At 57.4% G+C, this 17,867-nt stretch overlaps 1 protein-coding gene across 1 annotated transcript in view; it reads left to right on the forward strand.

Annotated features, from left to right (window-relative positions):
* ST3GAL3 (ST3 beta-galactoside alpha-2,3-sialyltransferase 3) overlaps positions 1-7,518 on the forward strand; it is a 364,281-nt gene extending 356,763 nt beyond the window's left edge. The window contains exon 13 of the mRNA XM_045026125.1: positions 1,361-7,518. Within this exon, the coding sequence (XP_044882060.1) occupies positions 1,361-1,450 (90 nt within the window). The 3' untranslated portion in view covers positions 1,451-7,518. The remainder of the gene's footprint in view (positions 1-1,360) is intronic.
* The last annotated feature ends 10,349 nt before the right edge of the window (positions 7,519-17,867 follow it).

Here is a 17,867-nt window from a genome sequence, read left to right on the forward strand (position 1 = left end):
AAGAGGTCAGGTGACCTCCTGGCCCAGGAAAGGAACTCAGCAGAGGAGCAGGGGCTGGAGGGGGTTTCAGTCTGGAGCTGGCTGGGGATGGGAAGTGAGGGCAGACGTGGGGGTCTGGCTCGCTGGGCCCCAGAATGGACCCGGCTGAGGGGTCCTGTTCTCTGTACCTACAAGCTCTGTTTTAGACCATGTTCCTGTCATCTAATAAACCTCTGTGTTACTGGCTGGCTGAGAGTCCCGTCTGACTGTGCAGTGGGGAGGCAGGACCCTGTGGCCCCCCCAGGACCCCGCCTGGGCGGACTCGCTGTGGGAAGCGCCCGGAGGGGCAGAGGATGCTGAATGCTCCAAGTCAGACCCAGGAGGTGAAGCCGTGGGAGCTTCTTGCCCTGCAGACAGGCTGCTCCGAGGGAGAGGAGGCTCCCCAGAGTCCTGACTGGCTTGGTGGGGAGCAGTTCCAGAGCAGCGCCCGGGGACTCCGTGACATCCCCCCCCCAGCCAACTCCCTCCCCTCCCCCCAGCTCCTCCTCCAGCCTTTGTCCATTTCCTGGGCAAAGGTGTCACCCAGATCCAACCCCCCTCCTAGTTCTCATGTTACATACTCAGGTATCTGGTCTCAAGGAAAGTCTCCCTTCCCCAATGCAGACAGTCCCAGCAAAACTCCCCTGCAACCTTCCCAGGTCAATACTCCCCTCTCCCTGCTGCATCACAGGCACCCACACAGTATTCAAAGAAAACACGAACTGTCCCAGTTCATCACAGCTTCCTTCTGCCAGAGCCCCCTGTCCCCACTTCAGTGCCCCCCCCAACTCCATTCAACCAGTGTGCAGCCCCCTGCCCCCGGCTCATTGCCACTCGTGGGCTGGTTCGGCTACACTCGTACTGGCCTGGCAGCCACAAGCGGCATTCTTTCCCTGGGACGGGCTCTCAGGGTCGTCACATGCCTGGGCCTTGCTGTCAGAGAGAAACTCTGTGTCTATGGGAGAGGAAATGCCCCGAGAAGAGGCACAGCCAGGCTTTAAACATCTGGGCCTGTCCCTGGGGACGGAGCTCCTCCAGCTGCATGGTGGTGGAGGAGGTCCCTGGCTTGTAGACAGCTGCATAGGGAATCGGGCTCATTCCCAGGCTGGCTCTCCGGAACGCATTCATGGCATGGCGGAGTGTCTGCCTTGCTGCTGCCTAAGGCAGGACGTGTGTCGGTGAGGAAGGTTGAACGGCCAGTTTGTTAGCTGGTATTGGAAGGTGCTGCCGTGAAAAGATTGTGCAGGCAGAGCTCAGGGCGGCTGCTGGCGGGAGGGGAACGTGAGGTGCACACATGCACACTGAGTAGGAGAGTGACTCTCTTCTTATCTCTTCCTTTCAGTCCTGGACGCACAACATCCAGCGAGAGAAGGAGTTCCTGCGGAAGCTGGTGAAAGCCCGAGTCATCACCGACCTCACCAGTGGAATCTGAGTTGTCCCAGATCCCGCGTCGGAGGGAGGCGAGGGACGCACGCTACAGCCAAGGGAGCAGGCAGTGGGAGAGCCACACAGGAATCCCAACTCAAAGGAAACACAAGAAATGCACAGGTGCTCTGCGAGAGACTTCCCGGATCTCCAGTCGGCACCAGTGCTGCACCTGCTGCATCCCTCATGGGGCTGGCAGGGGCGAGCTGGGAGTGGGGCTGAGGGCGGTTTCTTGACCGCAGCTCTGCAGCTAGAACTTTTGTGTCTAGAATTAGCTGGAAAAGCCTGAAGAGAGAAGGGAAGACAGGTCAGTGACACACAGCAGAGAGTGCCAAACAGGAGCGGTGCTGGCCGGGGCAGCACCGCCTGAATGTACAAAGTAGTCTTTTTAAAAGAAATGTTGAATCATGCTAATAATATCATGGTACAAAGCGAAGACTGGCTTGTGCCCACCTCCAGCAGGAGCCAGGCCTCCCCACATGCAGTCCGCAGCTCCTGGCCTCAGTCCTTGCCCTGGGAAAACAACTCCGTCCATGACTTCACTCCTGTTGGTGCTGCTATAATTTAAAGAGACAATGGCCTTCCGCTGTTCTCCACCCAGGCTGCTGGTGGGAGCTGAGCATGGGTTTATTTTTCTGCACTTTCCTTGCTTCCTGCATAGGCGCTGGAGCTGCCATTTATCCAGCTGCATTTTCCACAAGCTGTTTGCCCCACCCTGGCTCTGCCTTGACCCTGAGCTGGAGCCAGGAGCCAACTGCCTCCTCGGCCTTGTGTCCTGGAGGAGTGGCAGACAGGACCCTGCCTGGTGCTGAGGGGCGTTCGGCCCTCGAGCTGAGCCGGCCAGGCAGCACGCCATGGGCAGGTGCATCTCTGTGTTCAGTGGTACCAGGGTTTCTCAACAGTGTCAGACTTTATCTTTATGTGGGGAGAGGGATAATTTATTTTGAGGGAGGTCAGCGTTCATGTTGCGATCCAAAGCTTCAGTGTTCAGCAGCAGACAGCTACAGCAGGGTTAATTTTATGTTCCACACCTGGTCTTGTTCCCTGCTAATGACTCCTTGATGATGGACCCCCCTGGCAAGGGGCAGGGGAGCGACCTGACTGGAAACCTTCACTTCTCGTCCCCTTCCCAGGCATTTCCTGGCTGCTCCCACGTGGCTGGGCCGCTGCTGTTGTCAGCGGGGTACAAGTGTGTCCGTGGCTTTGGCAGCGTGGCTTTGGCAGCGTGGCTTTGGCATGCAGAATTTGCACATTGGGTTCTGTCCCTTCTGCACAGAAGGTGGCACTAGACCAAGCAAAGCAAGCGGCTGGGTGGGGCGGGAGCTGCCTCAGTTATTCTGTGTCTGTGCAGAAGAGGGGGGCACTTGGGAGGGGACGGACGCTGAGCGATGTAACTAACCTTTCCCTCCTGTACTGTAATGTGAATACATCAGGCTGTGCTGTGCGGCAGCATGTGCTCTGGATCTGAGCCCCAGGGCAGAAATGGACTGGCTACTGGTCCGGGATAACCTGGCCCCACTCTTCTCCTCCTGCCAGCTGCACTTCTTGTGCTGCTTGATTTGGGTGCTGGGGAGGAGGCCGTGCAGAGGTCACAAACCTGAGGCAGAGAAGGTGCCTTGAGGGTCCCTGTAATTCGTTTCCAGAGGGGTCAGGGTCTTGCTCTGGATTGCAGAGCGAGAACGCGGGTCCAGGATGTGTAACTAACCCAGGACAAGGGGCACGTGGAGCAGACCAAAGCCTACAGCTCGTCTCCTGCTCCTCCAGCCTTTCCTGGGGCAGGGCCCGTAAACGTGGCGAGGGAGGTTTGCCAGCGCAGGACACGCTGCCTGGGTCAGAAGACAGAACCAGCAGTGGGCGAGTTGAGCTGTGTGAGGGGCTGGTGCAGTAGGCGCTGTCGCCTGCAGGGGGTAGAGGCGCTGCCTGACACAGGCCTGGTGAGACATGGCCTGGGCTGCCCTTGGCAGGGCTGCCTGCTCAGATCAGTGCAGGGGAATGAGCCGTCTCCTTGCAGCTCCCAGTCTTGGACAGCACCTCGGCTTTGTGTCCGGGCCGCTCCCAGCGTGTATTCTCTGAACAGCTTGCAGAGGCCTGGCCCTGCTCCAGTCCCTCAGAGACAAGGCAGCTGGGGGTCCTCCTGCTCCTCTCTGGAGGGTGGGTCTGTCTGTCTAAGCCTCCCTGCTTCCTCTTTTGCCTCTGGCTCTCAGTCCATCGCTCCCCATGCTGCTGCTCGGAGGGAGCTCGTTTGAATATTCTCCCGAGTTGTTTTTCCTGTTCCATTCAGCCCAGGGATTGTGTTTCAGTAAATGTCACACGCAGAAGTTCACGCTACATTTCCCAATCGTCCAAAGCAACCCTGGTAGGTGGGGCAGAGTCCCCAGCCCAGCCCTCCTGCTCCCTCCGCCTGCCCTGCTCAGAGGGGCTCAGGGCACCTCCAGGTGCATCCTCCCTCCGCATGTGCTACAGCAGAGTGGGAAGTGCTCACCCCGGGAGCTTGGGAGGTTTGTCCACGTGCTCTCCAGGCCGGACCAGACTCACTTCCCTCCCTCTTGTCACGTCAGTGCCATTGTTGTTACCTTTGCGGTAGGGCAGGACCCACCAGCCGGGGCGTGCAGGTGCAGAGAGCTGGCTCAGGGCCTGCAGTGGGCACTGTTGGCCAGCCAGCCGCAGGAGCTGCTTTCCTCACACCTGTGCCAGGCAGGGGGCAGTGGAGCAGAGGAGAGGGACTGCTTGTATTACACAACAGCCATGCGTGCTGGACCCCTTCCCTCCCGCAGCGATTGTCTGACTTCCTGTATTACACCAGCCATAGCACATCCCCTGACCAATTCCTGCTGCAACCAGGGCAGCCCTTAGCAAAACGTCCCCTCTAGATGTGCAAGTTGCCAGGCCAGGGAGGCGAGGAAGGGAAGTGACTTCGGCTCACCCTGTTCTTCAGCTGGGTCACCTGCACAGCGCCTGCTATTGATCCTTCTCAGAGCGGTGATCAGTCCCCCGAGACCTCTCCTGCCCTGGACTGAGTATAGCGACGCTGGCCCCTGATCCTTTCGGTGCCGGAGCAAACCAGCCGCAGCCCCGGTGTGTGTGCCAGGAAGTTGCCCCTCGGCGTGGTTCTAGGTGGGTTTTGTGAGCGATGCTCGTGCATGCCCGTCCTGCCACCTCCAGATCCCTTGATCCTTAACAGGTGCAGACACTGGCAGACTGTAGCCCTGCCAGCCTGCCCTGCTCCCGCCCAAGCACTGCAGCTACGGTGCTGCTGATTCAGATCAGCGTAGTGCTGAGCAGCCCCAGTCACGGGCCAGGGCTCCGTTATGGTAGGTGCTGGACAAAACGAATAGAAGGACAATCCCTGCCCCGATCTAAGTTAAGCCAAGAGACAATGGATGGATATGGACAGACAAGGGAGCACGAGGAAACAGTGGGACATGGGTCAGCATGAGCGGCCCTGGGCTCAGCACACCCCCCATAACCGTTGTCAGGTTGCTTGTTGATGTCACAGCAAAGGAGCGTTTTAAGGGGGACTTTGCCCATGCTCGTCGCCACAGGAGTGAGCGTTATGCCAGGGCTATCCCCATACAGGCCTGTGCCCACTGTCCCTGCGACAGTCAGGACTAAGGGGTTTCTTCTCCTGTCCTCTACCCTCTGCTGTGCTGCCAGCTTGCTGGTTCCCATGCGTCCGAGTCCAAGGTCCCTTTGCTCTGTTCTCACCATGGCTGGAGCTGGCTGTGCGCAGTACCGGTGCAGTGCGATGCTCGGGAGGGCCAGCGGCATGGAGCTGGGTGCTGCATGAAGCATTTCGAGTCAGACTGGCCCTTTGAGCTCCTGGCCATGTGCTCTGTGACCCATCTGTCTGTCAAGGTGGCCTTTCTGATAGCTAGAACATCAGCCAGAAGAGTCAGTGACCTGGGAGCACTTACAGCGGGTCCACCATGTACTACCTTCTATAAAGAAAAGGTCAGATTCATATCCAAGGTAGTTTCATGAGAGCCAAGTCATCATACTTTTTCCTAAACTACATGCCTTGGAATAGGAGAGATCTCTGCAGCCTCTGGACTTCCCGAGGGCTTGGCTTTTTATCTGCAAAGAACAATGGATGTTAGAAAGGCACCTAAGCGATTTGTTTCCATAGCAAAGTGATCAAGAGGTCAACCTATATCAGTGCAGAGACATTTGAAATGGACCTTGGGTTATATTGCATTTTGTTATAGAATCATAGACTATCAGGGTTGGAAGGGACCTCAGGAGGTATCTAGTCCAACCCGCTGCTCAAAGCAGGACCAATCCCCAGACAGATTTTTGCCCCAGATCCCTAAATCCCTCAAGGATTGAACTCACACCCCCTGGGTTTAGCAGGCCAATGCTCAGACCACTGAGCGATCTATTAGCTGGCAGCGCCCTGGCAGGGATAAAAGGGCAGGCTACTTCAGCTGCAGCCCTGAGAGACGTACCCATCTTTGAGGTATGTAGGGCAGTGACTTGGAGCTCTTTGTAGGCCTTCATGAGACATGACACCCTGGAACACTCAGCAGCTGTGGATACGGCTGCGGGGACAGCCCTACTGCAGGCGGCTATCACCCACCATCTGTTTGACTACTGCTTGTTCATCTTCCATGCATGGAATACAATAGGGACCATCGCTCGAAGAAGAGGAGGCTACTTACCAGCAACTGGAGGTTCTTCAAGACGTGTGGTCCCTGTCTGTATTCCACTGCCTGCCCTTTGTTCCCTCTGCTGTGTAATCATTACACTGCAGCGAGAACGGGCAGCCTACGTGCCCTTTATGCCCTCGGCTGGGAGCAGAGCAGAACTACAGCACATGTGCCGGCCAACGGACGCTGCTTGCAAGAAATTCCAGCATCAGGCGCGTGGTGTGCATGCGTATCCCAGGCATGGAATACAGAGAGGGGCCACACATCTTGAAGAGCCTCCAGGTACAGACGAGTAACCTTCATGGATTTGCTGAGCTCTCGTCTGTGCCCAGGGTAGATGTGATGGGCGGGAGGCACAGTTTGCCCTGTCCTGTCTCTGCATTTCCCTTCTCATTGCTGCTCACCAGCTTCCTCTGTGACATCTTGAGACTCCCATCTCTTGTGAGATGCTGTCAGAGACCCCCCCACACACACACTTGTGACCTTCCCACCTCAATGCAGGTGCTGGGAGGGGAAGGGAAGTGCAGAGATGGGACATGGCACCAAAGGGGGTTGGGTAAAGGTCTGTTAATTGGCATTTACCCAACTGTGATGGGAGCTCTTAACTGACATGCTGGCCAGGTGCTCAGGGAAGCCACCGAGAAAGAGATAGGGCCAATGAATGATTTAGTTGGGTCTGGTCCTGCTCTGAGCAGGGGGTGGGACTAGATGATCTCCTGAGGTCTCTTCCCACCCTGATAGTCTATGAGCCTATGACTGCTTCACAACGCCTGTGAACGAGAGCAGAACCAGCCAGAACCCAGTATTCACTATGCACAGCCTGCATGAAAGCCAGCGGTACAATCCGAGACACTTCCTGTGGTATGAGTGAGCCCCAGGCCCTGACCCTGACCCCTCGATTGTCCCACGCTGCGGTTGCTCACGCCAAAGGCTCGGTGGGTCTTTGTATTTTACCCAGGTGAAGTATTCGAGCTCGTGGAGTTTTTAAAATAGTTTTAGTTTCTATTTTTTGAATTTCCCCTGTAGGCACAGAGGCCTCGCAGGGAGGGCAGAACTTTTGTGGGCTTCTCCATGGCTTGTGTCACATCAATTCAGTCATATCCCAGAAGCAATAAAACTATCAAACTAGCCCGGTTGGTCTCTTCATTCTGCTCGTTGGTCTCCCTCCCGCCCTCTCCTAGAGGAGGTGTTGGGGGGGACTTGCCTGCTGTTTGCCTGTATCTCTCTACAGGTGTCACCCCTGCATGTTCATTAACCCTTAAAGACCTGCATGAAAAGGTGACTATAGGACACTGCTCCAAGAGTGCAGCTCACTCCTCACCTGCTCTCCCGGATTCCGCGCCTGCTTGTCATTGGCATTGCATGGAGAGACCAGGGCGTTCCCCTGCAGCACCAGCACACTTGGAACACGAAGGAAATACAAACTGTCCTGCTCCCTCCCTGGTGGTGCGTGGGGAAGATGGGCAGGATTTTAATTGCAGCCAGCAGCAAGCGTTTCACCTAGTGCTGTGGGACCCAGGCCTGCTGGGTACCAAGGAGAAAGGGGTGGAAGAGCCAGCAGGAGAGCCGTCCCGGGAAGAACACGGTTGGTAGCCGTGCAGAACCTGGGCTTCTTTTAGGGGTGTCCTTGCCACGGTACTAGGCTGCAGGAGAATGAGACTGGTGAGGTCTGTACAGCCGGACGTGCTGCTGCTGGCAGGGCACATTACACACACACACAGCCTGCCAGCCTGTGCTTCCTGGGAGGTGCGTGAGCACGGCCGTGCCTCCGGCTCACATGAGCTGCTGCTAATGGTGGCTCTGACACCTGGGTTCTCCAGTTCCGCTTGTAACCCAGGATGCACTTCCAGAGGCTGTTGAAATGCTTTGACACCTGGTGCAAAGTCTGACTCCTGCTAGTGTCTATCGGGCGTGGGTGGGAGGATTTGGGGTAAACGGCCCACGTACGATTCTGAGCCACGCCACACGAGGTGTTGTACAGCACTGAGCTTCTTCGCTAATGTTACTGGGGAGTGGGGCCCGACAGTGGCCATGCCTGAGCGTTTGTTCACCTCACCTCCAGCCACCAACTGCTGCTCCTGGATTCAAACTCCTACCTCCTCTGCAGGCTCCGTACCAGCATCACTGTTCCTGGGAGCACGAGTAACAGCAAAGCCTGGCTGAGGGGCCTGTCCTTCCTTCCTCCCACTTCCGAGAGCTGCCCGAGTGCCCAGCTAGCAGCTTGGTGGGATATAACCGAACCAAAGCTGCTCCCGCGATGCTCTAGCGCAGACGCTGCCCTGCCAGCCCTGGTCCATGTGGTGACTTTGTGTTCCTGACTGGCGCAAGGCCTGGCTCGCCTGTAACCACACACACAGTAGCAATGGCTGGGTCGGGAGCCAATTAGCCCAAAGGAATACAAGGCTAATTAGGATGAATTAACATTTGAACAGCACTTTGAAAGGCTAACACGCAGCATGAGGCTGCTGTTCAGAGTGTGTTTGTGGCTGCCTGCCGGTGGGCACTGTGGAACCCGAAGCAGCTCCGCGTGGGTTCCTTTCTATGGAGGAAGAGCCGGACGACCTAGCTTAATAGAAACCTGGCCAGTGACGCCAGACACGGTAGGAAGAGCTGTGCCGTCCCTGCCTCTCGCGAGGAATTGGGGCGTTTGCCTGACGCGAACACGCTCTGGGTGTCTCTTCCTCTTTGTCATGCTATTGCCACAGTGACAGCATCGCCTGCGGTGGGGGAGCCATGGGAAGGCCAGAAGATTTGTATTCTCGTGTTTGTGATGAAGAGGAAAACACACGGCAAATCCAGCGGTAACGCAGGACGCTGACCTGCTTAGCCCACATGCCCATGTCACGAGGAGTGTGTGGCTGGAGAACCAGGAGGTAGTGAGTTAATGCCCTTCGGCAGAGCTCCCTGATGGTGAGCATCCACGGAGCACACGAGAGAGAGAGACCATGGGAAGGGGGCGCAGGGACCAGTCGCCCAAGGTCATTGGGCTTCCTCTTCCCAAAGTGTTTTAGCCCAAATAGCAAAATGCCACTAACAAGGCTTTAGCCCCCTGGAAAGGCAAACCCGGGGCAGGCACAGGAGTCTCTTCTTACTGTCTTGCAGAGACTGCAGATGCTGGTTCTCCAGGGAGCACTGGGAGGAGGAAGCACAGATACAGATTTTGCAAGCACAGGAGCCAGTCGGCATCCTGCTGGAAGGAGGGATAACGCTCCGATTCAGAACAGGACCCATGCGGGGGAGGAAAAGCAAAAAAGAACCAGTTCAGATCCTTTGAATACATGCTTACGGGGGCAGTGTCCAGCTTAGATCAACCTCCGAATGCAACCCCTAAGAAAGGCAAAGAGGGGGAATCAGAGTAGACATCCCCCTCACCAGCCCCAAACAGAATCTTACATTCCTCTCAATGCTGCCTTGATAGGTATCAGAACGGCCACACTGGCTCAGACCAATGGTCCATCAAGCCCAGTCTCCTGTCTGCCAACAGGGGCCCATGCCAGGTGCTTCAGAGGGAATGAACAGAACAGACCAGTCACCAAGTGATCCATCCCCTGTCGTCCAGTCCCAGCTTCTGGCAGTCAGAGGTTTAGGGACACTCAGAGCATGGGGTTGCATCCCTGACCATCTTGACTAATAGCCATTGTTGGACCCATCCCCCATGAACTTATCTGGTTCTTTTTTTAACCCCGTTATACTTTTGGCCTCCACAACATCTCCTGGCAACGAGTTCCACAGATTGACTGTATGTTGTTTGAAGAAATACTTCCTTATATTTGTGTTAAACCTGATGCCTATTAATTTAATTGGGTGACCCCTAGGGCTCGTGTTTATGTGAAGAGGTAAATAATACTTCCTTATTTACTTTCTGCAAGTAGAAAGGGGAGTTCTCACGAAAACCTAAGAGACGGAACAAGGTGGCTAAGAAACCTTATAATGAAACCAGTCTAAATCAGAGTTTGTTTCCCTTCCTAAGGTCAGTGCTGCACTGACCTCCCTAGCTAAGGACACAGCAATACCTACAGAGCGAGACTCAAGTCCTGGGAATCCCACAGAGCTGAGGATGGACATACCACTCGCGAAACACTTTGAGACACCTGCACATCTCCAAGACTTTCCACTGAATCCACACGCTCAGTCTGAGCAGTATGGGCCTGGATGGATGGTCTGTCTGACTCTGTCCCCCTCAGATGCAGAAAACACCTCGGTCTGGGGCTGCCTTCAGTTCAGACTCTTCTTTGAATGTCCTCAGGTGCTCAGCAATAGTCATGGGCTTCAGTGCTGCTACCTGGTGGCATGTGTAAGGCAGATGTCCAGACTAAGTGACTTTGGCATCAGTTAGCATTCAGGAGGGAAATGATATGGGGAATCGATGGAGGAAGTGGTGTCTGACTCCTTAGCTAAAGAGAAAATGACTCTGGCTCCTGCCCAGCTCCACAGTGGGAAATAAAAGTTCCTGTTCCAAACCCAAGCAGTCTTTTTAAGGCTTCCAAGCCAGCAGTTTAGCAGACTAAACGATTCCAGCTACTCCAGGTGAAGGTGGCCTAGAACCAGAGGTGGCCGCTCCAGGGGGTAACACATCCACTCAACTGTCTGGTCCTCTCGGACACCCAGCGTCTCCTCCAGCTTGCAGAGCGTTGGCCTCAAACCCCTTCCAGCAAGTGGGTTCTGGAGATTGTCCAGAGAGTATGTGCCCTGGATCTCCTCCGTTCTCCTCCCAGATGTCTCTGCTTAATGAGATCCCGAGGCTGCTGAGGTTCAAGACAGAAACGTTAAAGTCCCCCTGGCAGCTGTCGACAAAGGAGAGGGTCTGTTGTCAACAGGCAGCCCATTCGTCGATCTTCGTCCATAAGTCTGACCGAGTGCTCTCCATTTCCCCCTCTGGATCCCAGCACGTCCAGTTCAGGTCGTCACTCTTTGGCCTGGCCACGAACCACAGGGTAACTGCAGATGTGTTCCTGGTCTTGGTAGCGGCAGGCACGAAGGAAGGGCTCAGCTCTAGCCATTCCTTGACAACCTGTTGCTCAGAGCACCAGCCAGAGGCAACATGGCACAAAAGGACAGCCTGGATCCTCAAGCACCACAGGTTTTTGTGTCTCTGAACTAGGAAAAGCGCCACCTACCCCACAGCACGAGCTCCCCTTGGCGGTGCCGTCCCCTAGGCCAATACGAAGATGCCCCTGCTTCCACTCTTCTTTTGTCCACTGATACAACCAAGTTACGCATTACACTCAAGCTGCTTTTCGCTACCACCCTGTACCTGCTCATTCAAATAACGTGTCCTCACCCATTACCCTGTCAGCCCCTCCTGGTCGTGCGAGAGGCTGTGTGTCTGTGCCATCTCATAGGAATGTGCGTACGTAGTTACTGGAGAGCCCTGTGGGGTCATGTACCACTCAGGACTGGGCTGACCTGGTCCTGCCAAGATCTGCTTTGGTCCATACGCTTAGTCGTGCCCAGGGCTCCAGCAAGGCCTGGGGGGGCGTGGAATCCACACAGCCTCACAGGGGGGTTAGCTCTCAAGAGACTGAACAAATTAGCTGCTTTGGCCAGGACAGTCAGCAGCCTCCAGGACACTTCAGACCAGCCCCGGTGTCCCTGCTGGGATGTTTGTATCACATGGAGGGTGCAGTCGGCTTGAGCACACATGAAACCGCTCCACTCCTTTCTGCAGTTCCCGTCTCCTACCGCCAGGACAGCCCCATAATACAGAACTCACCTGTAGGCGAGCTGGACAGACCTGTGCTTGCACTGATGCCAGCCGGGAGGGAGCGGTAGCTCACATGCAGATGGTGAAGTCAACACAGGCAGTTTGGACAGCATGCGGGGAGTATAAACTGGGTACTGCTCAGGGCAGTTCCCTAGAGACTCCGCATGGGTGAACAGCTCCTTGGTCCTGATCATGACAGACAATGGCCAGTGCCGACAGAGAGGGTGGGGCGAGGGCCTCATCCCTGCAGAGGGAAGCCCGTTGGCTGATGTCCTGGGCAGAACAAACCCTCCAGTCTCTGTGAGTGCTACATGTTCAAGGACAGAAAACCACTGTGGCCAAAGTCTTAAACCAGAAATGTTTCAGTTCCCAGTGAGGAAAGTCAGGGTCCCACTGAGACCTAGTCACACCACACACACTTCAAGCTCCTACCTGCCCCCAGTCATCCATTCAGACTCCTCCAGATTTCACAAGCTGGACAGCTCAGGCATCCCCGGATGCTGCCTTCAGGAGGAGAATGGTCTGCAGGGTAGGCTCCCCGTAGCAGAGGAGGAACTGAAAACTCTGTATCTACTCCCTTGTGACACCTCCTTGAGGGCTCACCACTATAAAACCCTGTTGGGCACCAGGTCTGTGGGCCTTGTAGACACAAGAAAATAGGACAGTTTTATTTGACTTACTGAAAATGTCCTTTCTCTGAGTTAGAAAGCCCACAGCTTCCCCCTCGCCCCCCTTCTGTGGAGGCCGTCCTGAGCCGTGGGATAAAGAGTTCTGTTTGGTTTGTTCCAATTGGCTCAGCAAGTTCTGCTCTGCAGTAGGAATTGGTTATTGCAACACACACAAGTTCAGTAAGAAGCGTGACGAAGTCAGGCCGGGCGGCTGCAGGAGGCTCTTGGGAGGCCGAGATGGGAGCCCTACAATGTTAACGGCCCTTTTCCCTACAAGCTGAGAAGGGGTTACCTCAGGTCAGTCAGGGACACCTGATTCCAATTAGGGGCTGCCTGAGGCCTTTAAACACCCTCCTCTGGGCACAGAAGGGGGGAGGAGAGAGAGACAAGCTGCTGCCCCGCTAGGGAAATGAGAGGCCGGGCTCCTTCCCAGAGGGGGAACGGCCAAACCTGGGTGCCGGCCAAGGGACGGACTGGCACCCGGGTACCCAACAGGACGACACCCTGCCCCAGCGAGGAGGCGGCGAAAGGTGCCCTCCGCCCCGGGGTTTTGTTTCCTTTTTGTTTGGTGGAGGATCACCCCTTAGGCCGACCCTCAGGCCTACCCTGAAAATACGACCAAGGGAGCACAGAAGGGAGAAGGCAAAACCCTGCCTGGAGTGGGGCTGATTACCCCAGGCCTGCCATGGCCAGAGGGAGGGCGTAAGTCTGGCGAGACGAAGGAGGTGCCTTGCCACACGAGCTTCAGGGCACGGGCCTGTTGTCCTTTGCTACAGACACTGTCTCAAGTGGTGGCTCATCAGTGTCGCTGGTGGTGCCTTCCCCGCGGGGTCAGTGACTGACGGGTCTGGTTCTGCTTCCTTAGCTGTAGCCAGGCTGAGAGAACCTCTTCTGTGTGTCAGACTCATTTTTTCTGGACTTCCTCTGACTTGGGTGTCCAGTTTCCATGACACTGCATGGAGGTAAATCTTGGTATAAGCCAGGGCACAGACTTCAACCTACGCAGCCTTTTGGCTACTTCTTTTCTTGGTTCTCCATGTTTCTACTGATGGAAACCACCAGTGACTAACCCGTTCCCCATCAGTTCCTCAGGGCCCCCCAGAGACAGCCCCGGCTCACAGACCTTCATGAACTTTTACTTAAGGTTGCTCAAGTGCCCATCCTGCCCAGCAAGTGGCCGGGACTTGAGGTGCCGAGGTTAGCGGAGCGGCACATCACCAGCAGCCCCAGCTCCCACGTGCGCTGACCCCGCGACTCCCTTGGTCACACACTCCTAGCACCGAGCCTGGGAGTCCTGCTCACGCACGTCCCCTGAGCTCCCTCGGCCCGACGGAGGCAGCCTCGGGTAGCCATGCCTGCGAGGTCACCAGCCTCAAGGGGTTATTTATCCCAGAGAGCGCACAATTAATTATAGGTTTTACCGACTCCAGGGTTTTTGCTGCCCCAGGCACATGCTTGGGACGCTGGAGCCTGGAGCCGGCCCTGTTACCAACCAGCTGGGCAAACCCCCATCAGGGATGGTCTGGGGGTACTTGGTCCTGCCTCAGCAGGGGCCTGGGCTGGCCCCACATTCCATGATTCTGTTATGGGGGGGCAGTCACGGCTCCCCAAGCTCCCAAGGGAGCCCTTCATGTGTCCCAGTGGAGCCCCGGGGTGACGGACTGCCCGGCTCAGCCAGGCCCGGCTCAGCCCTTGGTGGTTGTGGCCGCCCCGCCTGAGGAGCTCCGGCAGCGAGGGAGAGCAGCTGCCAGCCTGACCAGACCGGCTGGGGGCTGAACCTGCCTGGCAGCCAGGGAAGGTGAGTGCGAGGGGCTGCAGGAGTAGCTTGTCGGGACGCTGCCCAGCCTGCCCCACAGCTGCAGTCTCCAGTCGGGCCAGGCCAGGGAGCAATTTTCTGGGTGCTTCTGCTCCCCCCTGCTGTCTCCCTGGCCCTGCTGCCCCCTCCACCTCTGCCAGGTCGGGACTCCGCGAGGCAGGGATGTGGGGAGCAGCTGCTCCGGCCCGGCCTGTCTCTGACCAGCCCAGCCTCGCAGGTGCAGAAGGAGGGGCAGGAAACCTGTAATGAGCCATTCTGGGATCTGGTGCCTGGGGAGCCCCTCGGTCACCCCCCTCAGACAGCCCAGCCAAGACGACAGGACCTATCACGTCCAAGCTTTCTGTACTTTGAAACCATGCTAATGCACTTCTGGCCATTCTCATTAGCCATGCAAATGGCCAGCGCTGCTGAGCCCTTGGTCTCCTTGAGAGCTTGTGGCAGTGAGTTGCACAAGTGAATTGTGCATTATGTGGAAAAACAGTGTGCCCCTTTAGGGGTCTCAGCTTGCTCCCTCTCCATTTCATGGGCTGTCCCTTGGACTGTGCATTACGCTAGAGGGTAAAGAGCTCCCAGTCTGTTTTATGGCCCTGCAGCACAGCCCCTCATTTGTCAGAGTCACTGAGCACGTGAGGTTACATTTAAAAACTGGGTTTTAACTGTTTGCGCTCAAAGTAATATCAGCGCTTTTAATCAACAAGACTCAGTTTCCCTAAGTGGTAATTGTGAGAAATCAGGTGTGACTTGAATAATTATATGGATCTAAGGCCGTTAGTGGGCCCCTCTGAGCACCTCCCAACTGTTAGTGCCCGGCAGGGCCAGCTGTGGTCTCCATTGAAGCCCAGAGAAGCTAAGGGACTTGCCCAAGGTCACACAAAGTCTGTGGCAGAGCAGGGTCTTTCAAGTCCTCGTCTAGTGCCTGGCCTGCTGACACGTCCATCCTTCGCCCTCCCTTAAGTGAACAGCAAATTGCTCTGGTCGCTCTGGGGTGACTCCTGCTGCCTTCGTGATCCAGCGGCTGCTCGAGTTTGGGGAGTGAGCGCGGGCTCACTGGGGCTTGGACCGGAATTCAAATTGGCATCACTGTAACTGGGGCTTAATTCTTGCTCCTTTGGAAAGAAAAGTGGGAGCTGGTCTAATGCCAGACACATCCCATGCTGACTACGGCCCCAGGAGAACAGCTGTCCGCCAGCGCCAGGGCCAGAGAACCCTTCAAAGGGTTACGCTACTTGTGGTGCCGTCTTCACCCCCCACCAGCCTAGAAGGGGTTAAGGAGTCTGGGAAGGGGCCAATTAGCTGGATAGGCCACAGCTGAGAGGAATTAGGTGGCCTAAGTGATCCTGGAATGATGCTGGAGCCCAGTGGAGAAGGAGCTGGAGGGGCTGGAGCCAGGAAGCTGGCAGCAGAAAGGGGCTGCAGTGTGGACGCTGGTGCTCTCTAGCCTTAGAGAGGGAAGGAGGCCAGTGGGGAGAGAGGAGCAGCGTCGGGTCCTGGCCCTGAGCGAAGAGCATGTCCAGAGGAGGTGGAGGTGAAGCAGGAGCAGCTCAGGGAAACTGTAGCAAGGTTTGGGGCTGTGCAGCCCTTGGCTGCTGGTTGTGGGTCTGTGGCTGGACCCTGGAGCAGTGGGTGGGAAGTGGCCGACCAGGCAGTGGGGCAGGAGGCTGCCTAGGACAGTTGTCCAGTGGAACTTTTATACTCCAGAAGGAAAACACGGTGCCCCGGCCCTCGAGCCGAGCCACGAAGACAGAGCCCCCCGAGGCCCAGAGCGAGGCGGCAGGGCCCACCATGCCTGGCAGAGGAGGGGGTTGGACCTGGGAGGAGCTAATCCCCAGAGCAGCCAGGAGGTGGGGAATGGACCACACAACTGAGGTAACTTGGTCCAAGGCCTCCCGGAGTCCGAGCTCCCCCGTGTACTGGAGGGGAGAGTGGCCCTACGTGTGCCTCGTTTGACTCCCCATGGGTCCCCGCTGACCCGAGTTGCTGCGCTCTCTGCAACCTGGCTTTTCTCCCAGGTGCAATAGCTGAGATCCAAGGCACAGACCCACGCTGGCAGCTCTGCCCTCCTCTGCCTCACGGCGGTGGGTGCTTGGCAGCCGTCATGCAGGAATCGCCAGCGCCTTGTGAGCCAAGACCACAGTGGTGCAGCTGCCTGGTGACGGCCTAGCGGGAGCCAGGTGGAGCCAGGACCCAGCCGAGCTTGGAGCTGGCTTTGGCCCCTGAGGGGCCTCGGGCTGCAGGAGCCGGGTGAGGCACGCCGGGAGAGGAAGCATGCAGAGAAGGTCTGTGGTTTGCCGTGGGGACTTGCCTTGGTCTGCTGGGTTGGGCTGGGTTTGAAGCCTGCCCTGGCCTATGGGAACAGGGCTGATGCATACTGAGGTGTGCAGTGGTTGGAGCCCAGCTCTCCTGCTCTGAGGCAGCTGCGCTGGAATGCAAATCTTGACAAGAATTTCTGCTGACGAAGCCAGGAGGAGGAGCTGCTGCCCGTTCCCAGGGCCTCTCTCTGCAGGGCATGGACCGTGTGCGTTGCTTCCACCTGGCTGGCTGGCTGCCCCGCCTCATGCACCAGCTCCGCTGGGGGCGCCTGCTGGGCCGCCTGCTCGCTCCAGCCACCTCTGGGCTCCTGCTGGAGACCGGGCGCCTTTTTGTCTTTGCCCAGCCCCCCTCGCCAGGCCACTCATGACGCCTCCAAGGACGGGCCCTGGGCCAGGCACTGCACAGAGCTCAGCCCTGCCCCCAAGGGACCCCCAAGCGGTGGCAGTTCGCAAGGAGAGCTTCCCCCTGCACCCTGCCAAGGCCTGTGGGCTGTGTCCTTTCGCCAGCCCCTTAGTTTCCGGTGAAAACTGACTCTCTGCAAGGAAGGGCCAGTAGCGTTCCCTGGTGCCCCTGGAAAGTGTGGGAGCCATTTTCCTTCCCCCTGTCCCATTGCTCACCCCAGAAACCCCCCCCCCAGCATTTCACCCCTTGTGCACCCAGGCAGCTGTCTCAGAACTGACCAATCGCAGCCACCTGCTGCCCAAGGAGCCTGCCCTGGATTCGAAACATCAGGTTTGTCCTAGGGCTAGAACCCCCCAGCCCTGGACCTAGCAGGCTCCTTGCTGCTCAGCAGCGCCTCGTGGGCTGCAGGTGTCAGTGTCTCCAGAGCAGGACCCCTGCCCTTCCCCTGGGGAGCCCGTGCTCCAGCCTCGCAGGGCTCCTGGGGCGTGTGGCCGGAGCGATACCCGGGGCTGCTGCAGGCGCATCGGCCACCCTGCTGTGTTGCTGGGGCCCGTGGAGCCCGGGGCCCTAGCGCTGGGACCTGTACGGGGCAAGATTCTGCCCAGAGCCCCGTGGCCCAGGTCAGTGGCCAGGGTCGGAGTGGACAGGCTGGGCCCAGTTGTTCATGGGACCATGTGGGGGGCAGTGGTGGCAGGACGGAGGGGCCAGGCAGCAGCCCCTCAGGACGACCACACCCCTGTATTGTCTGTCGCCCTGAATCCTGCTCTTCGGGGGCTGGGGCTCTGCTGCCACCTGGCCGCAATGACTGCGCCCTCCCAAGCAGAGAAGGGCTGGCCTAGCACCGCTGAGCAGAGCCGGGCCTGGCCCATGAGCACTTC

The sequence above is a fragment of the Mauremys mutica genome, chromosome 8 (assembly GCF_020497125.1).
Source record: "Mauremys mutica isolate MM-2020 ecotype Southern chromosome 8, ASM2049712v1, whole genome shotgun sequence".
Lineage (NCBI taxonomy): Eukaryota > Metazoa > Chordata > Testudines > Geoemydidae > Mauremys > Mauremys mutica.